This window comes from Ruditapes philippinarum, unplaced genomic scaffold (assembly GCF_026571515.1).
Source record: "Ruditapes philippinarum isolate M1 unplaced genomic scaffold, ASM2657151v2 ctg12393_1_1_1_1, whole genome shotgun sequence".
In the NCBI taxonomy this organism is placed as follows: Eukaryota; Metazoa; Mollusca; class Bivalvia; order Venerida; family Veneridae; genus Ruditapes; species Ruditapes philippinarum.
Window position 1 is genome coordinate 44595 of NW_026861641.1, and position 12981 is coordinate 57575.

Consider the following 12981-nt stretch of genomic DNA (forward strand, 5'->3'; position numbering starts at 1 on the left):
AAGATAAAAGTTTATCAATTATAAAATGTAAATGTCATGTTGAGTTGATAAAAAAACATCAGTTTTGTTTTTGTCTTTTAATAATCTTAATATATTAAGATGATTAAACACCTTTTATGAATTTCAGAATCAAATCATTTTGATTACTGCCTTCCTAGAGTTATCCTCGGCGTTCCTTCTCGTTGACAACTGTCCAGTGTCACCACCTTGTACGTGCTCCGGTAGTTCAGGATATTCAAGCCACATTCATTGTGAAAATAAAAGTTTAACGAACATTCCTAATATCAAACAATCTAGTTCTCATGTGAACAGCTTAAATCTGTATTTTTCTTCAAACAAGTTGACAGTAATTCCAAATAATGCATTTAGAAATTTCAGTTCAATCGCTGCATCAGACATATATTTGCTATTGGATGATAATCAGATACACACATTTGAAAGCAAGGCATTTAATGGGATTGAAAATACCACCACAACACTTGAGTTGCAAAATAATAACCTTAACACTTTACCGTCAGCTTTAAAGATTCTTATTAACCTTAGTTATCTCGATATTCAAGGTAATCCTTTAAGTTCTCTTGACGCCTCTGTGATGTCTCTTATAGGCAGAAGTTTGATGTTCTTTCAAATTGATATAAAAAATGTCACGGAATGGCCCCATGAACTTCGTTATCTTCGGGTATTGGAGTCTTTGACTGTTAATCAAATACAATTTCCCCATTTAGATATAAATGCTTTCCATGGCTTTGAAAAAACACTGAAGAGCCTTACTCTTGAAAGTTCTAAACTTGAGAAAGTGCCCTATGCAATTTGTAATCTCAGTCAACTATCATCGTTCGATTTTCGATATAATTATCACCTTCAGGAAACCAAATCCTCGATTTTCGAGCCATGTGGTAATAAATTATTAAATGTTGGTTCATTTTATATAGCTGCAAATAACCTCAATACATTTCCAGATATGTTTTCTTTATTTCCATCACTTACATATATATCCGCAGTTGCTAATAGGCATCAATACATAGATGATACTAAAATCCCATTTGATTCAAATGTCACAGGCATACATTTGTCAGCAAATATGTTTGACAGAATACCATATGCATTGAACAGAATGAATCGTCTGACTCATGTTTATCTCAGCCAAAATCGAATAACGACAATAGAAAAACCCGATCTATCAAATTTGACTGCTTTAACTTTGTTATATCTAAATGGGAATCCCATTAAATATATCGCAGTCGATGCCTTTAAAAAAAACAACATTGAATTAAGTTATCTAAATTTACAAAACACGCACCTTGACCACGTTCCTACTGCAGTGTCATCCCTCGCAAAACTTTCCACTTTTATTCTTAGTGGAATGCCAGTTGATTGCACATGTGACATGTCTTATTTAAAACACTGGAATGTTTCTGCTGTATCTACTTTTACCACAAAATGTGCATACACTTCAGAAACCGTTAAAAGTTTTGTCATGAATTCTCTACAGACATGTCCATAGAGATTTAATGTATTTTACAATTCAGTCAAGAAACTAGTGAAATATATAATTCAAATTCATAATATAAATAAAATTAATAATTTCATGTATGGTCTAAGACATGTTTATTTATCAAATTTTTTTTTCAATTACGTGACGGTTTTATGCCTTTTTAAGTGAATTTTCATTTTATATAAATATTTTAATTTTCATTTTTCCAACTAAACCATTATTTCGAATATGAAATCAGTAATAAATATCAATATCATTTACTAGGAATTTTATTGACGATGAATGGTTTAGTTATCGTATAGGTAAATGTCATGCAAAGTCAAATATTATGAAATTTGTTTATTGATGAATAAAACCACTATGTAAACGTAGATTGTATTTTATATTATATCAGTTATAATAATTATTGTTCACAGTAATAGTAACAACCTTTAATACATTTTGCTATATATTGAAATAGTAAAACATCATTTTTAAAAATTAACCATACTTAAATTTAATATTTTAAAATACTGATATACTCAAAACAGTTGATTATCTGCCGTAGTGAGCCATTGTCTATTTGCACCACTACACAAATATATTAAATATATTTATCAATTTTAAATGTTTTTATGTGGACAAGTCAAGTTAAAGTCAAATAAATATTGGCATAGATATTTTTCTTTACAGTAATAACTCACGATTTATGTTTAACAATTTATATAAATATTGCATATACATATGTCAAAGCAAAAATCTAGAAAAATAAAAATTATTTAATTTCACTTTAATTACATTTTCAATTGATTAATGGAGTGATAATGGATACATTTATATACTTCTATACAAAGCCAGAGTCTTTTCTAGCAATTCGATTATAAATTATTATTGTCATTTTCAATATTATATAATTTCGTTATTAGGATAATGGTTTTTTATCTTAATTTATATAAACCATAATAATATTTTAATAACTAATATAAATCATAATAGTATTTTACTACATTATTTCTTAATACTATTGTATGCATTAATGATTTAAAATTATAAATGAAATTGGTAATAATTAATATGTCAGCTTCTACATACGAAGTTCAACAAAATTTGTGATATGTTTTTGTTGTGTTTGTTTTTCTTCGAAAATTATTATTATTAAACAGTATAGTGTACTTAAGAAAGGATACACATGTAATGTGAATGGAATGAAATTTGATAATATGTCTTAAATTAAAATTTATTTAAGAAATTTACTAACACGTCTATAAATGATATACTTTTTGTTGTTCGTATACATGTTAAATTAGTCAGATTTCATTTTATCATATAACTGACATATATGATTATCAAATGTGAAATAATGGTAAAAAATACTTACCATGACTTAAATATTTTGGTGACAATTAAATACATGTATAAATTGTTAAACGCCTGTGTTATTCTTTACGATAATACCAATACTCGTTTGTTATCAATAAAATTATACTAGCTTCATCACTTTTTTATTTATTTGGGTCGTCATACCAAACAAATAAAGGTAGCGAAATTTCAGACCCTGATGTGCTTATTTGCAAAAACCGAAATAGTCCAAACTCCTCGAAGCGGTTACTTCCCTTTATATGTAAACTTACGCCGAAAAATTAAGGGGATATCACTGTGTAAAGATTGTCAAATGACAGGCGCATTAATTTCAAAGCTTTCTCGGGGATAAAAATAGTTCCAGAATGGTCAAAGATTTCTAATATTGTGCTATTCTTTATAGACATACATGCTTATATTAAGCTGAATGATTATTAAAATCAGCGTTATACTACAGGTTTGCCGTTAACAAAATATATCGAAATTAATTAATAAGGGTTACAAACACTAATTTAGAATAATGAGGTTTTCTTCAGGCCGTTAACATATAACCTCACAGTGGTCAAGGTGTTTACACACTCGCTTAGGAAGCGAGAGGTCTGGAGTTCAAATCCCAGTTAAGGCAACTCATTATTATTTTAAATTGTTTAAGTCAAATAAACATTGAATTGAATATCAGTGTTGCAATTTGTCTTAAAGCCAATTTACTACAGTTAAAACACTGGCACTATACAAAAACAAATTGGTTATAATCTCACAACCTTCACCTTTCTGACATTCTGAGGCCCAAATTTAAACAAATACTGTGCCTTCTGTGCTTTGATTAATTCAGTGTAACAAATGGATGCAAGTATAAATAGCTAAGAAATAACATATGCAAGTTAAACCGGTTTTACTTCAGCCGATAATCTTTTTAAAGGTACTTCTTGCTTCTTAACAACCTTAATTACAACCTACATAATTTTTAGTATAGCATTTAGTCTTGTTGAATAAAACATCTCCTATCTTAAACTAAATAAAGATATGATGGCCGTTAATCGCTCATCAGAGAATATTATCTACATGGACAACATAACAAGACAATTCCTTGATCCCCAGACCAGAAATATTTGAGTAATATTTGTTAAGAATTGCATAATAATAATTGCTGTAGAAATGTCGTCCTAATTTACCAAGTGGTTTCACTTTGTTAAGCAGATCGTAAAGTGTGAACACTTTTAGTGATGGACAACTTTTGGATCATTTCTGTAGTTTCTCGCAAACCTTATTAGCGACTTAGGATAACTTATTTTTATTTGAAGGTCTTGCTGTCATATTTTTAAACAGATTAAACAGATTTGGACACATGTTATCATTTTTATAATTGACAGCCATATGAAAGCAAAGCTAACAGTTTCATCAAATGTACTAGGTTGTAAAAGAGATGTCGTTTAAAGATTTAAAACATCGGTTTTCTAGTAATTGGTTGGGGAATATGTCGATCAAATGTTTTCCTTTTTTAAGCCATGTTGGGCGCATTGTTCAGATGACCGCAACCCGACCATTTAAACGGTTTCAATAGAGGACCACCTTACAATCATTAACGATCATTCCTATATAGTTTCATTTGCCAAAAGCCTGATGAGTAAATACTTGTATTCTTAGCACTAGTAAAACTATTAACTATATCTTATTTTTGTAATTTGATGTTTGGAATGTTTTTACCGGTCATATTTGACGGGGTGACCTAGATTTGAAAGAAGACCAGACGTGATGTACATAAGAAATTTACTTTTTGGTTTTATCCCATTACTATTGATGTAAACTAAACCCGCAACAAGTATTAAACAAACACAAGGCAAAAGCATAGCATTGTGTTCATCGGTGTTCAACAGTCCAAATATTATCGCAAATGCAATCGAATTGAGACCTCTGTTCATCGCTTGAAACCCAAGCATATAAATAGAAACCTTAACCTTGGCCATTGTACGGCAACAACGCAACACAACAAGAGCCACCGCCGGGCGGGGGCAACGCTCGACTTTTTACTTTTTCTAAACGCAAACATAGAAAGGTTTGAACATATCTTAATGTTTCCTTTTTATAAGACCGTCTGTCTTGTCACACAAGTTTTGTTTATATATTTAGCAAATTTCTAAAAATAGCAACATTACGCAATTTCTTAAAATAGCAACATGACGCAATTTCTTAAAATAGCAACATGACGCAATTTCTAAAAAAGGCAACAATGACGCTATTTCTAAAAATAGCAACAATGATGCAATTTCTAAAAATAGCAACAATGACGCAATTTCTAAAAATAGAAAAAATGACGCAATTTCTAAAAATAGCTACAATGACGCAATTTCTAAAAATAGCAACAATGACGCAATTTCTAAAAATAGCAACAATTTCTAAAAATATAAAAAATGACGCAATTTCTATAAATAGAAAAAATGACGCAATTTATATAAATAGAAAAAATGACGCAATTTCTAAAAAAAAAAAAAGGGAAAAAAATGACGCAATTTCTAAAAAAAGAGAAAAAAATGACGCAATTTCTAAAAATAGAAACAATGACCGAATTCTGTAAATAGAAACAATGACGCAATTCTATAAATAGAAACAATGACGCAATTCTAGTTGTTGTTGTTGTTGTTGTAAATACATAGACACACACACACACACACCAATAAATATATAATTATGGTCATTTAATGCACAAATCTGAGAAAATTCAGTAATTTAACCTTCAAGGTCAAGGTCATTAAAGAGCCCAAGCAAATTTTGGGTTTGATAAACAACAAGGTCTGGTCCTTAAGAATGTTCTCTTATAATATGAAGTTGATCCCTTCAATAATAGCAAAGTTTACAGTCAGTTACCGCCAAAACAATGAAAATTTCAATAATTTGACCTTCAAAGACAATGTCATTAATGAGTGAAGGTCAAGGTCTTTCGGTATATTTTTAACAGTAATCTTTGAAGATTATTATGTTCAAGTTCAAGACAATCCATTCAAAAAATAACAAAGTTACAGCCAATATAAGCCAAAAAAATGAAAATTTCAAATAATTTGACCTTAAAAGTCAAGGTCATTTGTGAGTGAAGGTCAAGTTCTGGCTGGTTATTTTTAAGGGATATCCTTAAAGATTATTATGTTCAAAGTTTGAAGTCAATCCATTCAAAAATAACAAAATTACAGCCAATAACAGCATGAACAAGCAAAAATTGACTTTAACCTTGAAGGTCAAGGTCATTTATGGATGAAGGCCAGGTTAGTGTGGTCTACTGAAAGTCTTTCCCAAGGGTTGTTTTGGCCAAGTATCAAAGACAATACACCAAGAAATTAAAAAGTTATGATCCAGGTACAAGTTTGCGGACGGCAACGGCAACGGCAACGGGAACGCCGACCTGACTATAACAATACCTCTACTTTTTTTTCAAAAAAAAAAAGTCGAGCTAAAAAAGGAATTGCCTAGTACTAAGGACAAGACAGATTGACCCAAAACTCCAATCCAAACACTTGTGGACAGAAAATTTGTATAATACTCTTCCCAAATTAATTTCGAAATGCTTTATAATAAGTAGCTATTAGAAAATAAATTCATGTTAGCTGCTTCATGATGTACACTGAGCTAGTAATACCTGTTATAGAAAAGAATAAACTTCTTTTCTTATATATGAATTCTTTGCAGTCGATGACTTGCGGGAAAAAAAATTTATTCCCCGAAAAAAACAAAAAAATAAAATATGCAGTTTTAAAAACTTTTTTAACTAAATTAACGTTTTAGTTGGCTGCAGTATTTTACTGTACAGAAAAAAAAGCTTCAACAAAAGGGAAAATTTAAAATAAAAAATAAGAAAAGAAAAAAACCCTTTTGGCAAGCAAAGGGACTTTTTTTAGATTGTTGTCTTCTATTTTAAAATGCATTAAAATTTTATGAAGGGAAATTTTAAACAGAATTAAAAGTGTCTCTTAATATGTAACTATGGAACTTAAATAAACTTAATTAAAAAGGGAATAAAAAAATTTAAACGAAACAGAAAACGCTGTGTTATATAATTTTAAAAATTTTAAAAGGGAATGAAGGCCCCAAGGATGCCAAAATGGGTTTTTTTTAGTTTCCCATAAGTTTTTTCCTCTTGAGAAAAAGTGTAAAATTTTTGACAGCATACAAAATTTCCCCCTTTTTTCCATTTACGGAACCGATTCAAAACCCCTATTAAAAAACAAAATCCCCGCAGGGTGTTAAAAACGCAAAACGTTATGAATTATCGCCCCTTTGTTTTAAAGAAAAAATTTTAAAGGTTTGTTATTTCAAAAACCCATAAATGAAAATTTTTAAACAGATACTTGTTTTTACCTAAAATTTTTAATTGAATAAAGGTTTTTAATTTTAAAAAAACAAAAAACCCAAATTTTAGTGTTTAAAATAATAAAATTTTTTTCAAAAAAAAGGGGGAAATTTTCAAAAAAGGGGCCAAAAATTTTTTAAAAAAAGGTGTTGATCCTTGTTTTTGAACCTAAATAACTATAAATGGCTTTCTTATCTAAAATGTTGTCATGTTAAGATGTCGTCTATTGTTGAAACTCAATGTTAAGTATATCTGATTTTTCTTATATACTGAAACAAAAAAGAAACTTTGTCCAAGTTTGAATGTAGATATGTTAGTACAGTTTTTCAATCCTTTTGAAACTCGATTTTTACGTTGAATAAACATATCGGGCTTTTATACGGGGATTAGCTGACCGATTTTGCAAACAAAACGAGTTTTACAAGCTACTACATGTATATAAGTGTGTACATCTAAGTGGTACCCTTGAACAACTGGCACATACTTTGCGAAAGTTTCTTTTTTGGTTCAGTATATGTTGTGTTTAATCACACCGACACCGAATCTGTAATGGTATTATCACAACTTTCCGGTTTAATAGTGAAGAAAGAGGTCAGATGGTGCTCTGTGCTTTAATGATAACAGACACCTCACAAGCGGACCATAAGCTAGTTTGATAGCTCCGCCATATGAAAGAATATTATCTTCAAAACCTCAAGAAGGGTAAACATTGTGTAACCCAGGAATATCCAAACCAGCGAACCAACGCAATAAATACATTTTAAACTGGTAACATCTATAAACGAAGCAATTTTCTTATGTACGGTTTTTCTTATGTACGGTTTATTATCCCCCGCCGAAAAGGCGGCAGGGGATATAGAATAGTCTCCGTCCGTCCGTCAGACCTTCCGTCCGACATTTTTTTCCGGAGCATATCTTAAAAAGTATTTGAGGTATCAACTTGAAACTTCATAGGTGGATAAACCTTATTGATGACAAGAATGATACCTCTACTCTGCATAATTATTGAGTTATTGTCCTTTGTTATTTTTCAAAATTACTTTTTGTCCAGAGCATAACTCAAAAAGCCTTTGAGATATCAACATGAAACTTTATAGGTACATAGATCTCATTCAGGAGAAGTGCAGTGCATAAGAATGACAACTCTACCTTTCATAATTTTTGAGTTATTGCCCTTTGTTATTTTTCATACTTAATTTTTCACATGATTGGAGCATAACTCAAAAGTGTTTGAGATGTCAACATGAAATGTCATAGGTGGATATATCTTATTGAGGAGGAATGCTGTTCGCAAAAATGATAACTCTTCTCTATATAATTTTGAGTTATTGCCCTTTGTTCTTTTTAGTCCCCTACCGGTTCAATCGGAGGGTACTTTAGGTTTACCCTCCGTCCGTCTGTCTCTCTGTCCGTCTGTCTGTCAGTCCGTCAGTCCGTCCGTCCACAAATCTGGATCCCGCGATAACGCAAAAAGTACTGAAAATATTTTTATGAAACTTGATATATGGATAGATAGCAGTATGGAGATTATGCAAGTCTTTTTTTTCTTCCTATGTGGAAAATTCTAGTTGCTATGGCAACAAATAGTCTGAAAATAGTGCAAATTTAACACATAAACTGGATCCAGTGATAACTCAAAAACTACTAAAAATATTTTTATGAAACTTGAAACATGGGTAGATGGCAGTCTGGAAATTATGAACATCTTTTTCTTTTCTTCCTATGTTGAAAAATCTGGTTGCTATGGCAACAAATAGCCTGAATTTCAAGATTTCTGATTCAAATTTATCAGCTTTTTCACTATAAGTTCTTTATTTCTTATGGTGTTTACTTCAAACTTTAGATATAAGTTTCTGTTCATCAACCACATCATATGTGACAAGGTTTACAACTCTAGCACAAAAGTTATCAGTATTACCTCCCTTGAACTTAGAATTTTTATGAAAAAAATGTTGTCTTTTTTAAATAACTTCTTTATTTCCTAATGTATCTACTTCAAACTTCATATATATGTTTTTTATTATCACTCAACATTTTTGAGAAGGTTAAATACTCTAGCAAGGCTATTTTCAGAATAATGTCCCCTTGAACTTAGATTTTTTTCGAGAAATTGGTATTTTTCACTCCAACTTCTTCATTCCTTATAGGATTTACTTTAAAATCCCACATTGTAATAATAGACAAGGTTGTATTAACATAATTTCCTTACTAGGCAGGGAAACTTAACACATTACTGTGATATAGACAAACTTATAACTCAAAAGATTTAAGTTCATTCATGTCATTCATTCACTGGTAAAATTGAATGGCCAATGGCCCATCAGAATGTTGCTGGGGTTCTAACCGGTAGGGGACTTATGGATTGCTTGCAATATTATGAATATTGCTTGTTCATACTATTTTGTCTGGAGCGTATCTCAAAAAAGTATTTGAGGTATCAACTTGAAACTTCATAGGTGGGTGGAGTGCAGTGCACATGAATGATAACTCTACCCTGCATAATTTTTGATTTATTGCCCTTTGTTATTTTTCAAAATTACTTTTTGTCCAGAGCATAACTAAAAAAGCCTTTGAGATAACAACATGAAACTTCATAGGTGCATAGATCTCACTCAGGATGTGTGCAGTGCACAAGAATGATAACTTTACTTTTCATAAGTTTTGAGTTATTGCCCTTTGTTATTTTTCGTACTTAATTTTTCACCTGAGTGGAACATAACTCAAAAGTGCTTGAAATGTCAACATGAAATGTCACAGGTGGATAGATCTTATTGAGGAGGAATGCTGTGAGCAAGAATGACAACTCTTCTCTATATAATTTTAAGTTATTGCCCTTTGTTTTTTTTTCATACTATTTTGTCCGGAGCTTATCTCAAAACGTATTTGAGGTATCAACTTGAAACTTCATAGGTGGAGAGATTTTACTAAGAAGGGGTGCAGCACACAAGAATGATAACCTACCCTGCATAATTTTTCAGTTATTGCCCTTTGTTATTTTCAGCCATCAGTATTCACATAGGTTTCAAATCTGTAATGACTTCAGCCGTCAGTTTTCATAACCAAAAGACCTCTATTTTATAAATTTGAATTATTCTGCTCTACTACATTCTTCCATTGAGCAAACATATTCGGCAGGGGATGGCCATGTTGATATGGATCTTGTTTGTTTTGCGGCGGTCCAGATTTAAAAAACCGACGTGAACATCGGATAAAATTTTCATAGGGTTGTACATGTGTCAGTTATTTACCGTATATTACAAGGGCCATTTCTAGCGGCGCAAACCAATAATTGATAGCGTTCAGTGCAGTACATCTTAAATAAGAAAGATTGATATTGATGTGAAATCTTAATAAAAGGTTCTTTACCTTGATTTCAAAGAGCCTATTTTTCATAATTGATAAGATATTGAAAGCTAAATAATATTGTAATAAAGAGTTTTAAATATTATAAGCATGTGATAAAAATGTTTACGGAATAAAAACAATGCAATTAGTTTTAAGAGGAAGAAAAGTATTGTAAATACATAACAACAATTTGATAACAGTAGTATCACAAATTAGAAGGCACACATATTATATTGAAAATTGTATTGTAAGAAATAGATTGTACATTGTCTAGTCTTAAAAACGAAAAAAAAAAAAAAATAAATAAATAAATAAAAAAAACGAAAAAATAAAATAAAAACGAAACAAACATGATTAATTTTTTCTTATAAAAGCTAATCGAAAACTACGAAAAAAGATGTTGTTTCAATAAATGTGATTCCATGCCCAATATCGTTAATTTATATAAGAAAATTGTCATACGAATAAGTTTAAACATCATTACATACTACAAGAGGGTCATGATGACCCTTATATCGCTCACCTGAATATGAAGGCTCAATTCTATTTTATCACTAAAACAACCTTTCTAACCAATTTTCAGAATATTTGGATCACATCAGTAGCCTCTAGAGTGTTAACAAGTTTTTGTCCATATTTAAGCCGTGTGACCTAGTTTTCGTTCCCAGTTGACCCATATTTGAGATTGACCTATACATCTTCAAAATTACCTGTCTGACCAATTTCCAGGATATTCGAACTACAAGGTTTTCAATATTAGGGCTATGTGAACTCTTTAATACAATTCCATCAAAAAACATCATCGATTATTTTAAAGAGATAAACTTGTATTCAAGGATCTGATTGGCTCTTTATTATTATCATTTACAAAGTTTTACATAATAGTTTAAGCCTATAATAGCATTCGGCACGATATGGCCATTTATGGGTTGACGTGCCGTAAAATCCAAACAAACAAAAAACAAACAAACAGGGCTATGTGACCTAGTTTCTGAACCCAAGTGATCCTTATTCTAATTTGACATAAAATCACCATACCAAACTTTCTGACCAATTTTCAGGATAAAAAAGTAACATGTAGAGTATAAACAAGGATTTTTCGATGTTAGGGCTATGTTACCTAGTTTTGTTTAACCAAGTTGAGCCATATTCAAACTTTACCTAAAAATCATCATAACAACCATTCTGACCAATTTCAAGGTATCTGAACTGGAACACTAACCCCTAGAGTGTTAACAATGTTATTCCAAAATAAGGGCTGCGTCCCCTACGACATAAGTGACCTATATTCGAATTTGATCTACAAATCACTATTACAACATTTTTTATCAATTTCCACGGCAGGAAATTTTTATTAAAACAGTAACCTCTAGAGTGTTAACAAGGTTTTTCTGTATGTGAGCTTTGTGATCTAGTTTTAATCCTAGATGACCCATATTTGAATTTGTCATAGAAAGCATCAAAATAACATTTCTGACTAAAATCCAGAGGTTATTAGATCAAAACAGTATCATCTAGAGTGTTATAAAGGTTTTTGTCCCGTATTTTGGCTGTATGACCTAGAGTTTTACCCTTGGTGACCCATATTTGAAATTGACCTAGAAACTATCAAAACAAACTTTCAGAATAATTTCCAGGATATATGGATCAAAGCAGTAGCCACCAGAATGTTAACAAGATTTTTCTATTTTAAGCGCATGTGACCTAGTTTTTTAATCGAGATGACCCATTTTTTGAACTCAACCGAACAAGTGTTCTGTATAATTTTGTGAGTTCTTTAGGGAGTCTTTAATACTCTCTATTTTAGAATATTAAAAAACATCAAAGACGATCATAAACTTTACTTTTAAAAGAACAGAAAAATATTTTTTTCTGCATCTATGTGGTTATAGAAAACAAGTATATACTTAATTGTACAGTATTACGATATACATGTAACATTAAAGGTTTATGTAAGTATAGAGCATTACTCTGATTAAATGGAAAATATGAACTACCGTCCAATGCATAACTTTTAATAATAGTGCAAGTTTATAATGTCGTTTTTCATTAGATAATCGTTACGTTTATTAATACGTTAATACTTGGTTGCTGCTCGCCATTATGCGATAATGGCCCAAAGATGCATAATGGCGAGCAGCAACCAAGTATTAACGTCTTTTATACCTTTGTTCGAAATACGGCGTTAAGACATCGCCGCTAATCTTGGTCTTTCTTAGAAACGGACAGTTGTCAATGTTAACAAATATCTGTCATACACTTTAACCTTCCGATTAACTTAGAAAACATGACAACACAAAATAAATATAAAAAATGTTGTTTTATTGGTGTTTTTACGATAAATAGAATACCCTACTCTTAACACTTTTGTGAGAATTAAATTTAGATCTTGTGCTAGTTTTTTTATGATGTTTTGTGCTTTCAAGTACGGTTTCTGAGACTGATGCCTAGGTCTCAATGCCGTCGA

At 30.9% G+C, this 12981-nt stretch overlaps 1 protein-coding gene across 1 annotated transcript; it reads left to right on the top strand.

Annotated features, from left to right (window-relative positions):
- The first annotated feature begins 592 nt into the window (after positions 1–592).
- LOC132716400 (leucine-rich repeat-containing protein 57-like) lies at positions 593–1528 on the top strand. The gene has a single exon (XM_060699667.1). It carries the CDS (start codon positions 593–595, stop codon positions 1502–1504), a length of 912 nt encoding a protein of 303 aa, XP_060555650.1. The 3' UTR covers positions 1505–1528.
- The last annotated feature ends 11453 nt before the right edge of the window (positions 1529–12981 follow it).